At 34.7% G+C, this 24,962-nt stretch overlaps 1 protein-coding gene across 1 annotated transcript; it reads right to left on the reverse strand.

The window, feature by feature from the left end:
* Positions 1 to 15,119: 15,119 nt before the first annotated feature.
* LOC138147498 (small ribosomal subunit protein uS10-like) lies at positions 15,120 to 15,645 on the reverse strand. Its single transcript, XM_069070018.1, has one exon. It carries the CDS (start codon positions 15,524 to 15,526, stop codon positions 15,230 to 15,232), a length of 297 nt encoding a protein of 98 aa, XP_068926119.1. The 5' UTR covers positions 15,527 to 15,645; the 3' UTR covers positions 15,120 to 15,229.
* Positions 15,646 to 24,962: the final 9,317 nt, after the last annotated feature.

Genomic DNA, 24,962 nt, shown 5'->3' on the forward strand with positions numbered 1-24,962 from the left:
CTAGATAAGTAACACATAGTTGTTTCCCATTAGGAACCATATGAGACAGTAATGAATTTCTTAGACTTGGCATTATAAATAGGGCAGAGACTTCCCATGGTGTCTGCTTTCTTTTTGTGGAAGGTGGTGCAAGTTGTCATCATTCCTTTTATTTTTCCTTATACTTTAACTCACATCCTCATTGACATTATTATACTGGTTTCAGTGACAACACATCAATAAAACAATAGCATGTATTTTACCCAAAATATTCAAATCTCCAGCAGAAATTTTTTACTTCTGTAGGACATAGTAGAAAAATAACCAGGCTGCTAGTGAGAAAACCCGGGTTTCAGTTCTAATTTTGTGACTTCCCAAGTATTTGCTTGCTTTGTTGCTTGCTTGCTAGGGTTGGTGAGGTGAGATAATGACTAGCATGTTGAAATTAGTCTGATAGAAAATTTAAATCTTCCCTCAGAAATTTAACTCTCTGTGTGACCTTTAAACTTTGAGAAACTTAACCTCTTTTGCTGTACTGCTCTTTGAAATATATATGTAATATTAGCCCCTACCTAACAATGGTGTTATGAGGCAGTTTGGTGACACATGGATAGAGTGTTGGGCCTAGAGTCATGAAGACTCAAGTTCAAATATGAACCAAGTCATTTATTGGTGTGTGACCCTGGGCAGTTTACTCAATTCCTCTTTGCCTCAGGTTTCTCATCCATAAAATGGGGATGATAATAGCACCTACCTCCCAATCAAATGAGATTATATTTGTTAAACTCTTAACATGTTGCCTGGAACATAGAAATTTAGATAAATGTCATGATAATGATGCCAATGATGATGTGTAAAATTATTTATGAAGCTTAAAGTACTATACAACTGTGAGCTATTACCATTTGTCAATGTGAGAAAGTCATAGATTTAGAGCTATATTGTATCTTAAAAGCCATCTAACCTGATGTTCTTATTTTACAAATTAGAAGACTGATTTAATTTTCCTGACTTTCAAATTCCTTTTCTGTAAAATTGGGATAAGATTTGTACTACCTAATCCATCCATTTGTTGCAAGAAAAATCATCTGTAAATGTTACACATGATATAAATTACAGGTAGATGATGTTTACCCTTCATTCTCAAAGAGGATCATGACATAATGGATTTGATGTCAAGACATTCAAGTGGATTTAAGTGAGGGATGGCTGTGAAAAGTGACCAGCCTCACTCCAGAGCTATCTGGGTGCAGTGGCCAGATATACATTAGCATGACTGGAGATGGCCCCAGATATAGCAAAAACCTTGGCCTTTTAAAGCTAATAGCTCTACCAAGTCTCAGTTTGACTGAAGCAAGTGCATTTCGTGATTAAGGTTAGGTAAAAAATGAGACAAAGTATGGTCTTTTTTAAACTATTTCAGAAGAAAATAATTCAAACTGGGAGGGGAATGCCCAAAGAATTTCTGGTCAAAATAGAAATGATTCCTAAATGCATTCTCTCTTAGCCAATCAGGAACCAAACAAGGAACAAGTGGGATTTGGCCTGGGACCTCTTATTGGTCACTCAGTGAAAGCAACAGTAATTTGTAAATATGCTCCTTTCTCATCTTGGCCTGTCAGAATCCTTATTATCTTCCAAGTCTTAGTTCAGATGCTATCTCTAGAAACTTTTTTTCCCTTATCCCCCTTGAAACTATTTATCTTTCTGCCCTTCAATGTACCTGGAGGATTTTCTCTGATCTCTTCTCTGTCTTAATTTACCTCCAACATTTTATTTTGTTTGTCTGTATATCTATCATATCTGTTTAATAGCATGCAAGTGCCTTGAGGACAAGAATTGTTTTATTATTTTCTTTGTATTCACTGTGCACATTGTGGTGTCCTCACACATTGTAGTCATCTTCATCATTATTATCATCACCACTAGTATGAATATAACATTTTGTTTTCAGTACATTTTACAGATATTTAATTTATTCTCACAACAACCAGTAGAGGTAAGTACTATTCTTTTTTTTTTTTCCATTTTACATATGAGAAGACTGAGAAAGACGAGAAGTTAAATGACTTGCCCTTCACACAGGACTAGTAAGTTTCTGGAAGACTATGTATATTAAGACATGTATTCTTGATTCTATGTTCAGTGCTCTATTCACTGGTCCATTTACTTTCCTTTAAAATACTTACTAAATGTTTTCTACAATGAATTGAATTGATTGACAAATCTGCGTAGAAAGAAAAATATATCATGCTTCACTTGACAGGACTCAGTAAAAACTGACAAAAAGAGAAGAGGGGGTGGAGAAGTAGTTCTAGAATTTGTCCAAACTCCTAAACATGTTTGGAAGTTATTAAAAATTCAAAAAAGAAAAATATCGAAGTGAGCAAAATTCTAATTGTACTTTCAGTTTAATTCAGATAGGCAAATTATTGTAAGACTCTCTGCCTTATTTGTGAATATTTACATCCCTGAAGACAATAGCCCTTCTACTTGATCAGACATTATTCATTAAGTAGAGACAGAAAGAAAACAATAGCATAAAATCAGACCACAAAGATGAGGGTAAAATTTGTTTTTTGTGGAAAATTATCTTTGAGAGGAAGAAAATGAACATCAAGTAAAAATAACTCTAAAATATCATTTTGTAACTAATATCCCATCGAGAAAATGTTGTTCATGTTACTTTAATTTCATTTTAAAGATAGAAGGGACCTTCACAGCAATATTAAAAACCTATTTTAAAGACAATAAAGATAAGAAAAAAATTTAATGCAATGTTTTTTCCCAAGCTGAATGGATCTATTCTCTCTAGTTAATGCAAACAGTTTCATCTATTTCTTGAATTTCACAATACAAGTAAGCAATAATAGATAATGTCTTACATGCCTGTCTAATCAACAACTCTCAAAAAAGATTATTTGACAATTTAATAATGCTTGCATACAAAGTGTCAGACACATAAGTAGCTTTCGTGTTTTTGTCAATAGATTCCTTCTCTCCACCACACCCACACCCATGGTCCATTATTCCCAAATTCAATGTATATTTCCAGTAGCATGGTATAAGAAAAAAAAAGTTGTATTTACACTTCAAATACATGTTCCACGTCCACTACTTACTAGTCATATGACATTAGAGAAATCAAATATAACCATTTATCCACCTACCCATACATAGAGAGAATTGTGATTTTTTTCTTTTTTAACCCTTTAAAATAACATCACTTTCTGATATCCCTCAAACCTACATGTAAATTGAAAGCTTCCTTAAAGAAAAACAAATCTATAGTTAAGAAAAACAGATGCTCTGATAATTTGTAACAATGTATGCCTCATTGTGCACCCACAATTCACTATTTCTTGACTTATCATTCTCCATAGCCATAACAATGTTGATTGAGCTGACTTGAATTATATTCTAGTTATTTCATTTCCTCTCTTGTATTTATCACGTACATGATGCTGTTGATTCTGTTAGTGTTAAATCTTTAACTTCTCTAAATTGCTTAATCTTTTATTATTTTTTGTCACAAAATTGTAATTTGTTACTTTCCTGTATCACAATCTATTCACCCATTCTACAAGTGATCCTACATTATTCACATTTTGCTGTTGTTATAACACAAAGTGATACTATTATGGAATGCAAAGCATCTTTTCTTCTGTCTGGAATTTCATTGTGTAAATTGGGCAGTTCTTGTTTAGCCCCTACCCACCTGTGTCATCTTCCATAAAATGGAAATAATAATTCCTGCCTTGAATTTGTTCCAAAGATATACTCAAATGAAAAAGTGTTATATGAAAGGACTTAGGTAATATTGCTGTTTTTAGTATTATTATTACTAACTTAAAAACTTCTAGAAAAAAAAACATCTCTAATTGGTAACTATGAAAAAGTCAATTTTGAGTGATGAATTTTTGGGGCTTGACCTTCAAAAAGCATTACCTGACAGAAGTCACTGTTTAAGTAAGCCCTGGATAAGGTCTTCTTTTCTCATGGAAACTACAAGCAAGGCAAGAAAAAGAGATCATGAAAAGCAAAAAGAAATTGAAAAAGTAGAAGTTAAAGTAATCTTCCTTAGAGTTTGTCTTGACATAGAAATCTTAATAGCCTTTTCTTGCCTTCAGTTTTCTCTGCTGCTCTGTCAGATAAATTTGACCTTTAGGGAGTGATTAATTCTCCACTCTTCCTTCAATTATGGTAGTGTCCATCTTATAGCAAATTTTTTAAAGTTTTTTTTTTTTGTTGGGGAAAAATGAAAAATTAGCTAACATTAATTTTTAAAAAAATACTGTGTTTGATTTCTTTTGGTTTTAGATCACTCTCATTTCTGATTCCATTTCCCATAAAATCTAGAAAGATATCCTTTGCAGCAAAGATTTAAAAAAGGGAAAGAGATCTAAAAACATCAATCAAACTCAACATCATTAAAAATAATAATAATGTTGGTGTCATATAAAAGCCTCAAGGTTTTTTGACTGAATGCTCAAGTATTGTTCAGTAGTTTATTCCAATATTCCAACCTCTTCTTCACTGTTAACTCATCTTATGTTAGTGCCTTCATTTCTCTGTGCATTAGTTGCTTCAGCACAACTTGTGAGTGGCTGAAAATAGCTGAGTTATTTACATATGCTTATTGTACAATATATTTTTAATTTATTTTAAAATTTTTATTTAATACTCATGGATCAGAACTCAAATATAGGATAGAGGAAAAAAACATGTTTCATAAACTTAAATATTGGAGCTTAAATACCAAAAAGGAAAAAGAATGTTATTTGCATAGAAGAATATGAGAGGATTCAAAATATGTAACAATAAGTTTTCATTTCAAGAAAGCCTGTATAATAAATACTTCATGTTGTATTGAGAGCTGTCAGTCTTTTCTTTGCTTCCTTTTAAGTTTTCTTTTGTTATCTGCTGTGCACTTTTTAATTTTATTCTTTTTTCCCTCTGCCCAGGCTACAATAAAGTTTAAATATATTTCTCTATAGTTATAGATATATACACATGTATACACATATATAGACATATATTTTCCCAAATATGCTCTACTCCTGATCTTTGTTTTTGTTTGGGCATATATCTTTTTTCCTGTCCCTCTTGCCTCATCTACTTTACTTCTACCCACTACCTTACCCTCCTATTACTTGCCTATGCCCCCTCCATATATCCCTTCCCTATCCTCCCATTGCCATAAATCTAAACACCCTTCTATCCCCCTTTTTACCTGTCCCATTAGGCTTCCCTCTAAACATCCCATGCTTTTCATCTTCCCCATCCCTATGCCTCTACCCTGTTATGTCTTCTTAATTTAGACGACTTGTATATGTATGTATGTACCGTGTTTCCCTGATAATAAGACCTAAATAAGTCCTCTCCTTACTGTGTAAGATTCCTCTAAAATAAGCCCTCCCCCGGAAATAAGCCCTATTGAGATTGTTACTATAGTGAAGGTGATCCCCTGAGCTACACGCTATATTACGGTACCCTCTGTATGCACCGTTCCCCCCCCCCCACCAGTGAAATGCACGCTGCACTCCGAGCTGCATCCAATCAGAGCTGCAGCAGTGAGCGCCTCATCCTGTTCTTCCCCAGTGATTTGCTTATTGAATAAAGGTACATTTTTTTGTTCACATTTACCTGTTTATTAAAATTGCTGTCAATGTTCATTAAAATAAGCCCTCCCCTGAAAATAAGCCCTCTGGTGTTTTTCTGTCCAAAAAAATTATAAGACAGTGTCTTATTATCGGGGAAACACGGCATGTGTGTGTGTGTGTGTGTGTGTGTGTATTATTCCCTCTTAAACCCATTCCCAAAGAAAGTAGGTCACCAGAACTACCAACCCTCCTCCCCATCTAATTCCTCTGTATCAATTCTTCCTCTTGCATCTTATTTGTATGCAGTAATTATTCTTTTTAGCTTTTCATATTGGTTTCATTTTTAAATTCGTATCATACTCAGGTTTACCCAATCTTTCTTATGAGCTAACCAATTATTAATAACAATCTCAGACAAACATTTTATATTTTACATATATAAAAAAATGAACAGTCTGTCTTTATGCATCCCTTAAAATCAGTCTTTGATGTTTTCCTTGTATTTTTCTTGGTTCTTCTATGTCAAATCTTCTATTAAGTTCAGGATTTTCTTTTTAAGTAAATCTTGAAAGTCTGAAAGTTTATCTAAAGCCCATTTATTTTTTCCCTTCAAGAGAATGCTTAGCTTTGGAAGGTGTGATGTTTTAGAGTGGAGCCCCCATTCTTTTGCTCTTTGATATGTTGAGTTCCAAGACCTGTGGTCCTTTATGTCTCTGCCGCTAGGTCCTGTACAATAGAAATTAGAAATTTGTGACACCACCATATTTATATTGTTTTAATCTCGATGCTTTTAAGATTTTATCCTTGAACTGGGGGTTTTGGAAATTGACTATGATATTCCTATGAGTTTTCCTCATAAGATCTCTTTTGAGTGGTGATTGATGGATTTCTTCTATTTCTAGTTTCCCCTCTTGTTCCAATGCTTCAGGACAATTTTATTTAATTATTTGTTATTTTTTTGTGTCAAGATTCATTTTGTATCATAACTTTAAGTTGGTGTGAATATTTTTGTATTTTCTTTTCTTGACCTATTCTCCAAATCTATTTTTTTATGTTTCACTTTCTCTTCTATTTTTTTCATAACTTATTTTGTAATTATTTCTTGATGTCTTATAATTGCAATGGCTCCACTTTACCGAATTCTAATTTTCTTTTTCTTTTTCTTTTCCTTTTGGAGGGCAATTGGAGTTACATAACTTGCCTAAGGTTACACAGCTAGTTTTCTTATGTGAGTGTTAAGTGTCTTTGGCCAGAATCGAACTCAGGTTCTCCTGAATATGGTCCGGTGCTTTTACTCACTGCACCACCTAGCTGCCCCCAATTCTAACTTTCAAGGTGTCATTTTTCTTAAGATTCTGGATCTCCTTTTCTAACTGATTGAAGTTCCTTTAATACCCTTATTGTTTTTCTTGGATTATACTTTTTTCTTTAAATTTTTCCCCCATCCCTGGCATTTGATTTTTAAAGTCTTTTTAAAGATCTTCTATTAATTCTTTTTGGACATGTGACCATTTGACATTACTCTTTGGTGGTTTCTTTAATTAAATATCTGCCTCTGAGGATGAACCCTGGTCATCTCTATTCCCATAATAGCTCTCTATGGTTGGATTCTTTCTCTTTAGCTATGAATTTTTTTGTGGTAATAGCTTAATTTTTGTAATCACCTTTAGCCCTGGGGAATGGGAAATGGTGCCTTTTCCCCCAGATCTTTAGTTCTCTCCTCAAACCTGGAACCAAAGCCAAACCTCCAACCTCCCATAACAGCCTACAGCAAGGGGTTTTCTGAACCACTGCTTCTGCAATCACCAGCACATGATGGTTCTTTCACATTCTGCCACTTTTCACAGCACAGCTGTGTCTGGCATTCCTTATCAGCTTGTTGTTAAAACAGAACCTATCCTGAATGTGTTTATTCTTCAAGCAAAACCTATTCCTGGGATTTTTTTTTCTGATCTTTTCAGATTGTCCCAGGAAGACCCAAGTTGTGCTCCTATTCTTATTTTCTACACCCACACTTTGTTTGCCATAAGGTCCTATTTTAACTCTTTCATGGGGGAAAATTTTGAGAGTTTTGAATTTTCTAACTTACTCCTTCATCTTTCCAAATTCTTCTTTCTCATTGCACAATATAATTGTTGTTGGATACAGTAGTCTCCTAGTTCCTCTCACTTCATTTTGTATCAGTTCATGTAAGACTTTCCAGACTTTTCTGAAAACATCCTGATCCTCATTTCTTATAGCATAGCAGTAGTGCATCAAAATCATATATCACAACTTGGGTATATTATATAAATACAATTTCCCATTTGATGAACATTGCCTAAATTTGCAATTCTTTGCCACCAAAAAAACTGCTATTAATGTGTGTGTTTGTGCGTAGATAAGTCCTCTTTCCCCCTTTTAAAAAAATCTCTTTGGAATATAGACCTAGTAGTGGTATTGCTCAGTTTTATAACCCTTTGGACAAAGTTCCAAATTGCTCTCCCAAATGACTGGTTCAGTTCACAAGTCCACCACTAGTGAATGTGTTCCAATTTTCCCACATCCCCTCCAACAATTATAATGTAGATTTTTTGTCATATTAGCAAATTTGATAGGTGTGAGATCATGCCTCATAGTTATTTTAAATTTAATTTCTCATTTGATAGATATGAGGTCTTGCCTCATAGTTATTTTAAATTGAATTTCTCTAATCAATTGTTATTTAGAACATTTTTTCACATGGCTTTGATTCCTTCATCTTACAACTGCCTGTTCATAACCTTTTACCATTTATCCATTGGGTAATGAATTTACATTTATCTATTGGGGAATGTATTCTTAGAAGTATGACAGTTCTCTGTATATTTGAAAAATGAGGATTTCATCAGAGAAACTTGCTACAAATTTTCCCCAGTTTTTTTCTTTCTTTCCAAGCTTGATTACATTGATTTTTTCCTCAAAACCTTTTTTAGTTATTGTAATAAAATTATCCATTTTACAACCCATCATATTTTCTATCTCTTGCTTGATCATAAATATTTTTATTATTCATAGATATGACAGGTAAAGTCATGCAGTTTCCCTAAATTTGCTTGTAGTATCACCCTTTAAGTCTAAATCATGTATCCATTTTAATCTTTTCTATATGAAATGTTGTTCTATACTTAGTTTCTGTTAAACTGATTTCCAGTTTTCCAGCAATTTTCATCAAATAGTTAATTCTTGTCACAAAAGCTGTGACCTTTGTATTTAGCAAAAACTATAGTGCTAGGGTCATTACCTATGTCTATTGTTTACCCAATCTATTCCATGGATCCACCACTCTATCTTAGTTAATTTGTTCAGACAATAAAAACTTTACAATGCAGTTTGAGATATGGCATGGCAAGACCACCTTTGGTCACATTTTTTTAATCAATACCCTTGACATTCTTGACATTTTGTTCTTCCAGATGAATTTTTTTAATTATGTGTTTTAATTCTATAAAATAATTTTTTATAGTTTAAGTGGAATGGCAATGAACAAGTCAATTTAGGTAGAATTTTCATTTATATGACATTGGCTTTAAAAAAATTGACTAATGGTTTTTCTATTGTACTGTTTTGTTTTTATTTTTGATAAAACTAGCTCCTGTTTCTATTAGTTCAATCATTTTCTTATTTTTCATTTAGTTAATGTCTCCTATGGTATTTTAGGATTTACAATTTGGTGTTTAACTGTGGATTTTTAATGTGTTTCTTTTCTAAATTTTATAGTTGCATGTCCAATTCTTTGATCTGCCCACTATCTGCTTTATTGATGTATAAACTTAGAGGTATAAATAAACATTTATTGATATATAAATTTATGTATAAATAACCATTTGTTGACATAAATTTCCAGTTATAAACATTTAGAGTATAAATGTTCTTGTAAGTACTACTTTGGATGCACCCCATAAATTATGGCATGTTGTCTCATTGTTGTCATTCACCTCAATGAAATTATTGATTGTTTCTAAGATTTATACTTTGGCCTACTCGTTCTTTAGGGTTGTTAGTTTCCAGTTTAATTTGTTTTATTATTTCTGAATTTCTCATAAAATCATTAGTTAAACTTGCCCAGTTCTAAATTTTAAGGAATTATTTTCTTCAGTGTACTTTTGGACCTCCTTTTCCATTTGGACAATTCTACTTTTTAAGGCATTCTTTTACCATTTGACATAGTCTATTTTTAATGGTGTTATTTTATTAAATGTTTTCTGTGTCTCTTTTACCAAGCTGTTACCTCATTTTTCATTCTTTTCTTGCATCACTCTCATTTCTCTTCCCAATTTTCCTCTACTTCTTTTGCTTGAGTTTCAAAACCCTTTTAGAGCTCTTCTATGGCATGCAACCAATTCATATTTTTTCTTGGAGGCTTTGGATGTTGGAACTTTGACTTTGTTGTCTTCCTCTAAGTATATGTTTTGATCTTCCTTGCCACTATAGTAACTTTCCAAAGTCAGAGTGTTTTTCTGTTGTTTGATCATTTTTTTCCAGCCTATTACTTGACTTTTAACTCTTGTTAAAGTAGGATTATCTTTCCAGAGTGGATGGCACACTCTCCAAAACTTTAGTGATTTTGTGTAGCTGATTTCAGAGATACTTCCAGGGAACTGAAAATTTCAGTTCTTCCAAGGTGGTAAGATCTAAAGAGAGGTATTTAATCATATTTTGGCCTATGCTCTGTTCTGTAAGCAACTACAAGTATTCTTTTATACCTTAGTACTGTGAAAAGGGTCCGCCCTCCACTGTGGCCACAAACTCTGTTATGCTAGTGTTTCTTTTCTACCCTGGGACTGACTCTGTGACCCAGATCTGAGTAGGAGCAAAGCAACAGTATACTATCTTCATGCTAGCAAAAAGACCACTGTAATCTCCCGATAACTTGTTTGACCCCCTTACCATCTGTGGGCTGAGAGTTCTGCAAGCAACCATTGCAGCTGCCACTGCTAATTCAGTCTCTCCAAAGGCCTGCTCCTGGTTTACTATGGCCCAGTTTGAGCTTGTATAGCTTACACTGGATTGCACTCCTCTCTCACCCTCATGCAACACACCTCTTCTGCCAACCATACAAGTTTCTGTGGCTGCAAATTTGTTTCACTCTTTTTGTGGGTTTTGTTATTATAGAATTTTTTAGAGTGATTTTTTAAAGGCATTTGGAAGAGTGCTCAGGTGAGGCCATGATTTTATTCCACCATCTTGGAACTTCCTGCTCCGGTTAATTTGCAATCTATGTTTTTTTTTTTCTAAATGCTTTATTAACTTCTGATTTACATCATTCATTTCCTCCAGATTTTGGGTTACAAATTTTCTCCCTGTTTTTCCCCTACACAGTGCCCCAAAATAGCATCCTAAAGGATACCCCCTCCTCCAATCTGCTCTCTCCCATATTTTCTCCCATACGCCTTCTGACTTTACCAGTGGATCTCCATGCCCCAGTGCCTGTATATCTTGTTTCCCAATCACATGTATAATAATATTTATATGTATATGTATATATATATATATATTTGACTGTTTGATTTTAAAACTTTGAATTCCAGATTAATTTCCTTCCTCCCTTGTCTGCCATGCTTACTGGGAAGATAAGTAGTTCAATATAGGTTGTACATGTGTGGCTAATGCAAAACAGTAACATAGTAGACATATTGTAAAAGACTGACTACATTTCCCTCCCTCCTATCCTAGCTCCCACTTATTCTATTCTCTACTTTGATCCTGTCCCTTTTCAAAAGCAGGTGCTTCCAACTTCCCTCCCCCTGAGCCTGCCCTCCCTTCCATCATCCCCTTCCCCACCTACTCTCCTGGAGGGTGAGATACCCTATTTAGTGTGTATTTCATTCCCTCCTCAAGCCAAATTCAATGGGAATAAGGTTGACCCATTCCCGTTTGCCTTCCTATTCTTCCCCTCCATTGTAACCCTTTTCCCTTGCCTCTTCTATATGAGATAGTTGCCCCAATCTGTCGCCCCCCATCTCCTCTCATTATATTCCTCTCTCACCTCTTAATTTCACCTTTTAAGTATCATCCCTTCCTGTTAAATTGGTCCTGTGCCCTCTATCTATGTATACCTGTAAACATATATACACACATCCACATAAGCATACATATGTGCATATGCCCTTATATATATATATATATATATATATATATATATATATTCTCTTCAACTACTGAGAAAAGACGCATAAGTCACAGTTACTGTTTTTCCCTGTGGGAATGTTCATAGTTCAGCTTTGATAACTTCCTTATGGTTTCTTTTCCCCATTTACCTACTCATGCTCCTCTTGCTTATCAAACTTTCTATTCAAATCCATTTTTTTCATCAAGAATGCTTGAAAGTCCTCTATTCCACTGAATGACCGTATTTTACCCTGAAACATGATACTCAGTTTTGCTGGGAAGGTGACTCTTAGTTTTAATCCCAGCTCCCTTGACCTCCGGAATATCACATTCCAAGCCCTTCAATCCCTCAGTGTAGAAACTGCCAGATCCTGGGTTATCCTGATTGTGTTTCCACAAAATTCAAATTGTTTCTTCCCAGCTGCTTATAATATCCTCTCCTTAATCTGAGAATTCTAGAACCTGGCTATAATATTCCTAGGAGTTTCCTTTTTGGGATCTTTTTCAGGAGGTGATTGGTGGATTCTTTCAACCTTTATTTTGCCTTCTGGTTGTAAAACATCAGGGCAGTTTTCTTTGAGAACTTCCTGGAGGATGATTTCTAGTTTCTTACTTTGGTCATGGCTTTCAGTAGTCCAATAATTTTTAAATTCTCTCTCCTGGATCTATTTTCCAGGTCAGGGGTTTTTCCCATGAGATATTTCACATTGCCTTCTATTCTTTCATTTGTTTGGATCTGTTTAAAAGCATCTTGATTTCTCATGAAATCATTAGCTTCCATTTGCTCTAGTCTAATTCTGAAGCAAAGGTTCTCCTCATTTGAGCTTTTGAGATTTTTTTTCCATCTGGCAATTCGGCTTTTTAAGGCTTTCTTCTCATTGCATTTTTGAGCCTCTTTTGCCATTTTAGTTACTCTATTTTTTAGGTATGATTTTCCTCAGTCAGGCTGTTGACTCTCATTTCATAATTTTCTTGCATTGTTCTCATTTCTTTACCCAATTTTTGCTCCACTTCTCTTATCTGCTTCTTAAGTTCCTCTATGGCCTGTAACCAGCTTGTATTTTCCTTAGAAGCTTTTGGTTCAGGAGTTCTGACTCCATTGTCTTGCTTCTGTTCCATACTTTCCTCCTTTTTGTCCCAGAATATCATTAGGAGACTAATGTTGGAATCTTCTGTCTGCTTTATTTCCTTTGCCTGGTCATGTCTCCCTCAGTCACTTGACCTCCGGGCTTTTTGCCACAGCAGGACTCTGCCACCAGACAGGGAAGCTTTCTTCCCAAACGCTGGGGTTTTCTCAGCTGCTGGAGGTATTAGATGGGTGCCCTCTCTGAAGTCTCCACATGCTCTGTCAAGCTAGAATCACCCCCCAGGACCTCCACCCCAGACTTCAAAGCAAGAGTGATTATACCTCTGACTGGTGCTTGGTCCCCCTACACTCTGCAGGCCAGTAACTGAAACTGCCAAGTGGGGCTGGCTGACTGTGCCTTGTCTCAGGCTTCTTGCCTGGGGGCAAAATCCATGCACTCCCACTTACCATGTCCCAAAGTCTAGATTGCACTGACATCTCACTTTGTCCTTCTCATGTATGTGTTGATAAATCTGGAAATTTCCACAGCTTCTGCTGATCTGGAGTCCCTGTGGAAGGAAGCTGGTCAGGCCAACCCTAAGGCTAATTCCTTGGCACGGGGCTGGGCTTGGCTCCCAGAGCACTGTGGTGTCTGATTCGTGCTGGCCTACTGGGCTGTCCTCAATGGCATGTTAGCTTCTCTGTGTCATTTCGTGGGTTCTGCAGCTCCAAAGTTTGTTTAGAGTCCCCTTTTTTCTTTGATTGGGGAAGGTGGAAGCCGGAGCCCAGTGTAGGTCCTGCTTCTACTCCCTTAATCTATGTTTTTACAGTGCTTTATTGAATACAATTTTTTTTGCATAATAATCTTTAAAGGATACATTTATTATTTCTTCTTTTCAATATTTCCTTGTGAGTTTTTTTATAATACATAGTTAGTTTTTGTGTAGGTACCACATACTGCTGATAAGAAAGGTATATTTCTTTCTATCCCCATTCAGTTTTCTCAAGATGTCTATCATATCTAACTTTTCTAAAGTTCCATTCATTTCCTTAACTTTTTTTCCTGTTTATTTTTTGTTGAGATTTATTTAGTTCTGGGAGGGGAAAGTTGAGGTCCTTTACTGGTATAATTTTAGTATCTATTTCTCCTGCTACCCATTGAATATTTGCTTTAAGGATTTGGATGTTATACCATTTTTCACATAAATATTTAATGTCGATATTACTTCGTTGTCTAGGTTGCTTTTTTAGCAGTATGTTGTTTTATTTCTTATCTCTTTTACTTAGATCTGTTTTTGCTCTTCCTCTGTCTGAGATCCTGATTGCTACACCTCTTGTTTTTTTTTTTTTAACTTCACCTGGAGTAGAATAGATTTACTTATGCACCTTACCTTTACTATGCTTCAGATGTGTTTCTTATATATGGCATTGTGGATTCTGTTTTTTAGTTAACTCTACTATCAGCTTCCTTTTTAGGGTTGAATTCATTCCATTCTTTTCTCTCCCTCCCCTTTCATCCTATCTTTCCTCAAAAGTGTTTTGCTTCTGACCACCTTCTATCCTCCTCAATCTACCCTTCTATTTATTAGCACCCTCTCTTTCAATTATTTCCCTCCCTTCCTACTTCCCCATGCAGAATGACAGATATTTATACCCAACTGAGTGTGTATGTTATTCCTTCTTTCAGTCAGTTCCAGTGAGACTAAAGTTCAAGCATTATCCACCCCATCACTCCCTCTACTTAAAAAACAATCTTTCAGGCCTCTTTGATTTGAGATAATTTCTTACATTTTCCTCTCCTTTTTCCATGATCCCAAAACATCCCTCTTTATCACAATTTAATCGGGGGGTTTTGGATATAATTCCACCATTGTCAACTCACAACCTGGCCCTCTGTCTATTTATACTCTTTCTAACTGCCCTAATAATGGTAAAATTCTTAGGACTTTAAATTATCATCTTCCCATATGGGAATGTAAATAATTTAACTTTATTGTATCCTTTATGATTTTTTTTTCCTGTTTACCTTTTTAAATTTCTCTTGAGTATTAAATTTCAAAATCAAATTTTTTCAGCTCTGGTCTTTTCAACAGGAATGCTTAAAAGTCTTCTATTTCATTAAATATCCATTTTCCTTGAAGAATTATACTGTTTCCCTGGATAGATGATTCTTAGTTTTAATCTTAGCTCCTTTGTCTTCCAGAATATCATTTTTTAAGCTATCTGATCCTTTAATCTACAATTGCTAATACATGGGTTATCCTGACTGTGTTTCCATGATACTTGAATTGTTTCTTTCTAGCTATGTATAAGATTCCCCCCTTGATCTGGGAACCCTGAAATTTTTTTTTTCAATAGTTGCAATCAATTTATTAAAAGAGATGATTGGTTAGGCATCTGCAATGGTGACTTCAACTTCTACACCTGGTTCAATGCTGATAGAAGTAATCTGTTAAACAATTTCAGAAGTACTGTGCAAATCAATAAGGCGTTTGTGGATTCTCATTTGGAACCGATCCCAAGTCTTTGAACCTTCACCAAAAGGAGTTTTTCTAGTTGTGATTTGAAGTGTCTTGGTGGGCATTAGAACAGGTCCCTTCACTTTCAAGTTCTTCTCTTTGGCTCCTCTGATTAGGTCGGCAAATACTTTCTCAAGTGATTTCACTCTGCGGCTGGTCAGGGTGATCCAGATCCTGTGAATGGCTACATCGGGCTCCACAAGGGTCTTGCTGGTGTCTTTGAATGCCATGGAGGTGGAGCGGCTTCCTGACCGACTTATTCCTCGGTGAGAGCGAACAGCGGTGAGTCAGGAGGAGGAGAGGCAGACACTGCCAACTCCAAGGGGCTGCAGCGGCGATACCTTCACCAAAGAGCGGAAACCCTGGAATTTTACTAAAATATTCGCTTAAATTCTCTTTTTGAGATCTCTTTTAGGAGGTCTTAAAGATCTTTTAGGTGGATTCTTTCAATTTCTATTTTTCCCAGTTCTATAATATGCAATATTCTTTGATAATTTCTTGGAGGAGATGTCTAGGCTCTTTTTTTTATCAAGGTTTCCAGACAGTCCAATAATTCGTAAATCATGTCCCTTCTATTTTCCAGATTAGTTGTTTATCCAATGAGATATTTCACATGTTCTATTTTTCATTCTTTTCATCTTGTTGCAATGTTCTGTGATACTTCATGGAGTCCTTAACTTCCACTTAACCAATTCTAAATTTTAAGGAGTTATTTTCTTCAGTGGACTTTCATATGTCCTTTTCCATTTGGCTAATTCTACTTCAAAAGAATTTTTTGACGTGAATTTTTGTATATCATTTTGTCCATACTTGTGCTTCCTTTACCAAGTTATTTATTTCTTCATGATTCTCTTTAGTCACTCTCATTTCTCTATTTTTTTCCCTCCATCTATCATATCTTATTTTAAAAATCCATTTTGAGCTGTTCCAGTAATTTTTTCTTTTAATTGGGGACAATTTACTTTTTTTTTTCTTTTAGGCTTTTCCTGTAGCTATGTAGACAGTGTCCTATTGTGAGTTTTTTTTTTTTTATCTTCCCTGTCACCATAGTATTTTTCTATGGTCAGGTACTGTTTTATTCACTTACTTTCTTGTTTTTTCCAGCCTATTTCTTGACCTTCAACTTTTTGTTAAAGTTGGGCTCTTCTCCCCAAGTGGAGCATGTCCAAAGCCTCAGATTTTGATTTGATTTGATTGTTGATGTTTTGAGACCTTGTTTATTGGGTCTATGTGTTTTCAGTTCTTTCAAGGTGGTATGATGTAAGGAGAATTGTGGTCACTGCTCTCTTGACCTGTACTATGGTAAATGAGCAAACTCAAGCATTCTTTTCCACCCTTGATTTATGATCAGGGTCCCTGCTCTCCTGTGGCTGCAAGCTCTAGTGTGCTAGTGTACCTCCTCACCCTGGAACTGTAACACATATCTGTGCCCCAAATTTCCATATGAGCAATACAGTAGAGTCCTTCAAAATCCTTCATTATGAAGGATATAACTTGACTGGAAAATAGCATTACCCAATATTTTTTGTTGATTCTGCTACAGAATTCATATTGAGGAATTATTTTAAAGTTCTTTGGAGGGGAATCTGGGAGAGCTCAGATGAGTTGCTACCTTTACTCCACTCTCTTGTATTCACTTCCAGGCTGGGATCTTTAAATTGTTAGTATGTATATTATAAATTGTACATAAACATAGAAACAAAATCTATGAGATAATATTTTTAAATAATTTTAAAATTCACTTTATAAATCACATAAAAACTTCTTTTGCTCTCAACAAAATATTATTTTTAATACTGTTTTATAAATGAGAACCTTGGCAAGGGGTGTTGGATTGTATCCTGAGAATGGAATACCTTAAAAAGGAAATAAATTTCAAAATCAGAAATAATTTAGAAAACACATCCCTTATTTTAATAGATGTTAGTATATTTCATACTTAGTATGAATTTGAGCCAATAGGACAGATGTTCTTATCTTTTCTGTGTGATATGGCCCCTTAGTCACTTTGGCTGAGCTACTACAACCTTTCTCAAAATAATATTTTTTAAACATATAAAGTGCGATACAATTGATTATCAATGATTTTGAAATACAACAATTAGAATATTATAAGTTCCAAGTTCAAAGACAATCCCTGAAATCTGTCCATAAACCCTGGGTACTCTATGCTAGCATAACTGTGTTTGGACTATTTTATCCCTGAAAAAGACCTTACAGATGATATAATTCAACTTTGTTACTTTATAAGTGAATAAATTGATGCACTAAAACTAGAATTCAAATAAAAATTTAAATCAATAAATATTGCTTAAGTAACTACTTAGAACTAATCAAATTCCTATAAGTGATGCTGAAAGATAAAATACAATTGTTTCCCAAAAGGGCCTTGTAATTTCTGGTGCCAGTCAAAACTTCCAATAATTACACTACAAAAATCTATCACAATATTGTGATTTGGGGATTAAGCCATTCTTTCTTGTATGAATCTAATTGTGTGTAAAACTATATAATTTCATAATTCATGATGTACTTAGAGTCATAAGACATAGTCTTGGTTCCTATCTCTAACATTTATGATCATGGAGATATCAACTAACCCCTTTGCAATTCAGTTGCCTCATGGTAAAATGAGAACAATAATGCCTAAAATAGATAGATGATAGATAGATAGATAGATAGATAGATAGATAGATAGATAGATAGATAGATAGATAGATAGATCTTCTAGTGTTGGTAGATCATCAGATAAGGTAATGGATGAAAATATTTTGAAAATCTTAAAACATAAGTACCAGATATTTTTCATACGAAATTATATGGTAAGAGGCAGTGGTTCAGGGATGGGGAAACACTTATAATTTCTTTTCTTCTTAACTGTCATTGATTCACAGAAATTTTCATTTAAGGACCAGATAAAAACAAAAATTATATATAAGTAATAATTTCTGTGGTCCAGTGGCATGCAATTTAAAATAAAAGAAAACCTTCTATAGAGTATGTTGTTATTCAGTCATTTCAGTCTGACTTTTAATGACATCTTTGGGGGTTTCTTGACAAAGACAATGAAGTGGTTTGCCATTTCCTTCTCTAGTTTATTTTATAAATGAGGAAGCTGAGGCAAATGGAGTTAAATTACTTCCAGTAAGTCATACAGCTACTAAGTGTCTGAGACCAGATTTGAAGTCAGGTCCTTCTGACTCCAGGTCAAGTGGTCTATCTACTGCACCCCTTAGCTCACTTAATTATATTCTTATATATTCTTAACTTATATTCTATGGAACATAAGTTAGTTCAAATATTAAGAGATCTTTGTGATGTAGAATAGTATGTAGTAGATAGAAGTAGTAAATTTAGATCAACCCTTGAAGAATACTTGAATTTCCATCAAGTACAAGAGGTTTTGTAGATACTGTGACCATTAGTAATTCTTGAGATGTATTTCACTATATATCATGATATGAAATAAACTCCAGTCTTCGTTATCCTAATTATTAATTTACTTTATTTGTTTTACTTTTGCAAGCATTGAAAAAAACAATATTATCTATTTTACTACTTCTATAGGACAAAGAGTTCTCCTTTTTTCTGTTTGTCCCCAAATCTTTCTTCACTACTCCAATCACACTTGAAGAAATATCAATATTACTGGAATCCACCACTCAAGTTGTTAAGATAAGGTTCAACTAACTTCCACCTTTCCTATATAGAGACATTCAAGAGAGGTGATACTTTTAAATATGAACAAATAAACAACACTAATCATCATTCCCTCAAATTTCACCTTAAGAGGGAAATTATCTATTGCATTTCCCTCCATCTAGGAGTCAGAAAAATTTAACTAACTGCTCTATGACTTAGCTAAAATTCATGGGGATGGTGAAACATTACTCAATTGCCATGGTCATTTTAACTCCTTAAAGGATTTTCTCTGATTGTTTGTTTACTTTTTTTGTGACCCATTCTTTAAAGTTTATTGTTGACTTAATTTTAGTAATCTATTCTATCCTTTCTCCATTTTTATTATTTAGTGAATTCATGTTTATGGTTATGATTTTTAGGTTTTTATTTTTCTCCATTTATTTCTTTTGTATTGATTTTTATCCTTTCTCTCTTTTAAGTGAGCACTTTGTCACTGCAATTCGTTTAGCTTCTACCATTTTAATGCTGGTCTATTCATGGTCTCCATGAATAAGGTCTCCACCCAAACAATTTTCCTTGATTTTCCCTATTTCAAATTTGTTAAAGTTATTTAACATGTTAATCTATTTCTTTTTACTTGTTTGTCTGTTCCCCACTTTGACCATTTTCCTTTTCTACCCTGCAAAGCATGTGGTTCAAAATCTTCTCTGACCTCTCTAACCTCTTAAAATAGGTAACATTATTTTGTTGCAACCATTTCCAAGAAGTTCTGCTTTAATTTGTCTCCCTTATTTTGCCCCCTTTCCAGTAGTTTCTGAATCATATTCTCCCATTCATGGGCACTATTGATCCTTCCATAAACCGTGTCCCTCAAGAGAGTAGACAGTCTCTAGTATGAAATTTGAACTCCTTTCTCTATCCCATTTCTATACTGTAGGTCTCATTCCATCTTCTCTATTTTCTGAGAGCCCTGCCTTCCTCAATAGGGTCACTCCTAGAGGAATTATACCTACCCTGTATTGTAGTATAATATAGTTCTCTAGGAAATATCAACCTTTCTCAGAGAAGATAATTTTCTACCAAACAAAACTCTTATAAGACCCAGTAACTTGACTCTGGATTTCCTCCTCACTTGGCTCTTTCCTCTTTTTACTGCTATACAAACCACCCCTACCACTAGCTAAGTACCCTAAGGCTCATCAAATTGACAGGGGTGGTGAGGGCTTGGATGGCTCCTTGGTAAAAGCAAATTCATCTAGAAAAGGAATGACATCAGTTGGCATTTTAGTACCTTTTTCCTTGGGCATGGAAATTATTTTTTCTTTTATTACATTGTTCACTACTTCATCTTAAAGTACCTCCCTCCATCAGTCATTTCCATTTTCTTCACATCACTAGGCAGAATTAATGTCTTCATCCTCATAAAATGTGGGGGTGGGAAGGATGATAATATATACGGAGTCACTGACATGTGGGTCCATGGAGAGCCCTCCTCAGCCAAATATTGAAACATAATCCTCTGAGGTTGCTTATTCTGATTACACCTGGTGCCTGGAATGGGCTTAGGATGGGGATGTTGAGAGGGATGACTAAGTAGTTTAGGTGTCTGATATTATTTAATGAGTTCATTTTTTAATATTGAACAATGTTTTTTTTAATCTTCTTACCTTGTGGATTCAGCTTTGGTTAGTCTATTTCTAATATGAAATTTATGGGTGGGGTAGCAAAAGGTTTAAAATTGGAGAGGTTTGCAAAACATATACTTCTCCTTGCTATAATTTGATATGGTCCATTTCTGATGTGAGTTTGAGAAGAAATGATGAGAGTCTGGAGAAAGGGACTTTTTCCCATTGAAATATATTAATGCTCAGCCATTACTCTAAGAATCTGTCTAATATTGTTTATGTTTCTGGGTAGAACAGGATTCAACAAGAAGTTATAGTGCATTTGTGAGATTTAGAATAAAAGGCTGTTTGTTGACTTTAATTATGTACAGGTTTTGTTTGTTTTAAATTGTGTCTCCAAAGTTTGTAGAAATCCAATGGAGTGATTATGTCTCATGAATTGAATAAGAAATTCTTTGATTGATTTCTTCCCTTTAAAAGAAATAGACTGGCCCAAGCGGTACCTTGCTGATATGACTGAGGATTGGGAGTACTCTTGGTCTGAATATTTGCCAACTCATTTAAAGCTTATCAAAAATGAGTGATTAAACTTTAGCATTAGGGATAATTTAATTGACTTAAGTTATTGTGGATCAGAGCCGACTTTTTATTCCAGACCCATGAAAGGGACTAACCAGGTCTCTAAGAGAGAACCAGATCCGGAATAGAAGCGATAGATTTGAAAACAGGCTTTGGCCCCCAGTGCAAAGCCTACACAGGACACCAGGGACTTGAGCCTCCCCTCTCCTGAAAATACACACACACACACACACACACACAAATGCACACATGTGAGCGCACACACACACACACATACACACACATTTCCTAAGTCTAGAGAGGGCAGCCACCAAGATAAAATAGCAGAACCTTTTGGGCCCAGACTTTTGACAGAGCTTCTTGGCAAGAAAAACATCTAGAAGCAGGGATGGAATAGCAAGGGTCCTTCTCCTGAGATTTGCTGTCCAAATAATAGAAGAGCTGTGGCATTGCTAATACCCAGAGATTACAGGTGTGGAGACAGGAAACATGGCAATGAATGGAGGAAGTTTCTAAACCTGAGATTTCTGGATGATCACTGAAAGTTTAAATAACCCCATATTTCTAGGAGAATGTCAAGAATTCCTAGACTAAGGAAAGAGTGAATGACCCTACAGCTGGAGGAGCAGCAAGGGACTAAGTCATTATAGGAACACAGGCTCAACATAGCCCTCTCTTACTAAGCCCAAGATACATTTGTAAATCAGAAGAGACAATTGGCCCTCTAGCAACCCCTGATTTATTTATCACTTAAATCTGTGGGTGAGTACAAACCCTGAACTGGGGGCATGTACAGGTACTAGAGAAAAGAAGGAATAGCACTCACTGGAATGTGAGGGTATAACTTCTGCAGTATACCCATATTTCCTTATTTTATGAGTCTGAACTCTTAGGGTAGTATTGTAAGAGTAACCTATATGTATCCCTGGAAGGAAAGTAGGTTTCATGCCAGTAATTATAACTGATTCAGAATTTTTTTTTGCTAGTTAAGGTCTTCTGTAATTCTTTTGTGCTTTTTAAAATTTTTTTTTATGGAGTGAAAAAAAGTTTTTGTCTGATAATATGAACTTGGTACACCACATGAGCTGTAGTATTTTTACCCACATTTTTGGAGACTGAAACATAAGTTAAAATCTGACATTTCCTGGAAACTTGGGGTCAGGGCAGGGAAGGAAAATTGAGAATAAGAAAAAAAATATTTGAGAAGTTACTTGTAATACTGTATCAAGTAGGTGTAATATTTGTTGATCTTGGTGAACTGTGCTATGGGGATAGATCTTCCATAAAAGAGTTCAACAAAGATAACACTTGTCCCTCATTTGCCTGATTCAGATTAACCTTGAGTTCTTTTTCTTCCCCAGTTCTCACTTTCTAGGTCAGCGGGACCTAGGAATGTTATAAAGATCAATGAAGGAATATTTCTAATAAAGAGGTTGGAGGTTCATGATAGGCAAGACTAATATGTTATTTTTGAGTAACTTTGACTGTTCAATGTTCTAATAGCCTTCATAATTAACAATATTTAAAAATCAAGCTTCTATGATTGAAGTAGTCTTTTTTTATGATGTTTAAACCAAAGCCATAGAGGGTTGAAAACTTTTTCACCCTTAAATGCTGTGTTTCAATAGAGCCAATTTCATGAGTCAGTAGTCAGCAAGCGGGCTGCCACCTACAGGAAAATTTAACATTACAGTTAAAAGATGTCAAAAGGAATTTTGCAGTCTTTTCAATTTGAGCATTGCTGTTCATATGGAAAGTCTTAGAATGATGTGTTTGAGAGGGTGAAGTGATATTTTTAGAAAAAAAAAGTTAAAAATTTTCCTATATATTATTTTATTTTTCCCAAATATATGTAAAAAAATTAACTTTTTTTTTCAAATTTTGAGTTCCAAATTCTCTACCACTCTTCCCTCCCCCCCAATTAAGAAGGCAAGCAATTTTACATAAGTTAGACATATGTAGTGATGCTAAAAAAATTTCATTTAAGCCATTCTGTGAAAGAAAACATTAAATAAAAACCCAAGAAAAATGAAGAAAGTAAAGAAGAAGTGTCTTTGATCTGTAATCAGGCTCAATAAGTTGTTTCTCTGGAGATGGACATCACCTTTCATTATAATTCTCATAGAATTATATTGGATCATTGTATAAGTTATTCATATAGATCATCATATAATGTTGCTGATACCGAGTACAATGTTCTCCTTGTTCTGCTCATTTCACTTAGCATAAGTTGACATAATTCTTTCCAGGTTTTTCTGAAATCTGTCTGCTCATGATTTCTTAAAGCACAACATTATTCCAATACATTCATAAGAAACTTGGGAAAGAGACCCCCGTGCCCCAGAAGTAGAATTCACCTTTAAAAGAAATGAAATAGGCTTTAAAATGACTAAGAAATAGGAAAGATCCCTGACCATAGTAACTATGACTATGGTGACAAGGAATATCAAAGTGCAAACTCATAAGAGGACAGCAATTTTGGGTTCATGTGTGAAGCCTCAAAAAGGAGTAGGAATTGTTCTCAAGCCCAAAAAGTCCTTCTGGAAGAGTTCAGAAAGGATTTTTAAAAATCAAGTAGGATAGGTAGAAGAAAAATGGAAAAAAATGAGTTATGCAGTAGAATTATGTAAAAGGAGTAACAGTTTGGAAAAGGAAGCACAAAAATTGCTTGGAGAAAAAGTAGAATTGTCCAAATAGGGGGGAAAAACAACTGAAGAAAAAATTTCCTTTAAAGGTAGAATTAGCCAAATGGAGACAAAGGTAAAGAGTTAACTGTAGGAAATAATTTCTTAAAAACATTGGCATAAACAAAGCCAATGCAACCAATATTAGGAGGGAAACAGAAAATTGGGAAAGGATTTTCACAACCAGTGTCTCTGATGAATAACTCATTTCAAAAATATATAAAGAATGGAGTCAAATATATGAAATATAAGTTATTCCCCATTTATTAAATGGTCAAAGGATATCAACAGGCAGTTTTCAGAGGAAGAAATTGAAACTACATATAGTCATATAAAAATGCTCTAAATCACTATTGATGAGCGAAATGTGAATCAAAACACCTCTAAGGTAGCACATCACACCTATTACATTGGTTAATATGACAAAACAGGAAAATTGTAAATGCTGAAGAAGATGTGAAGGAAATTGGAACACTAATTCATTGTTGATGGAGTTGTGAACTGATCCAACAATCCTGAAAAGCAATTTGGAGCTATTCTCAAAGGGCTATAAAAATGTGCCTATCCTTTGACCCAGCAATACTACTTCTAGGACTGCATCCCACGGAGATCATAAAATGGGAAAAAGGATCCACATTTACAAAAATATTTATAGCAACTCTTTTTGTGGTGGCCAAGAACTGGAAATGGAGGGGATGCCCATCAATTAGGGAATGACTGAAAATTTTGTGTTAAATGAATGTAATGGAATACTATTGTGCTATAAGAAATGGTGAACAGACTGACACCATAAAAACCTGGAAAGACTTAAATGAACTGATGCTAAGTGAGGTGATCAGAATGAGGAGAACATTGTACACAGTAACAGCCACATTGTGTGATGAATTAATTTATTTAAAAATATTAGGATTGGGAAAGCAGAAGCTGATGACTCTGTGAGATATCAAGAAACAATAAAACAAATCAAAAGAATGAAAAAATAGAAGGAAATGTAAAAAAAATCATTGGAAAAACAACTAACTGGAAAATAGATACAGAAGAGATAATGTAAGAATATTTATGATAGGAGAAGATTCTGGGAAAATGGCAGAGTAGGTCAGAAAATTCCAAGTTCTCAAGATTTTCCCCCACAAAAG

Source organism: Petaurus breviceps, unplaced genomic scaffold (genome assembly GCF_028583685.1).
Source record: "Petaurus breviceps papuanus isolate PSGF00001 unplaced genomic scaffold, PetGlider_PUasm1.0 90792, whole genome shotgun sequence".
Classification (NCBI taxonomy): Eukaryota; Metazoa; Chordata; class Mammalia; order Diprotodontia; family Petauridae; genus Petaurus; species Petaurus breviceps.

Excerpts from the sequence above, each read along its gene's own strand:
- LOC138147498 (XM_069070018.1), bottom strand. The coding sequence starts at position 15,526 with ATGGCATTCAAAGACACCAGCAAGACCCTTGTGGAGCCCGATGTAGCC.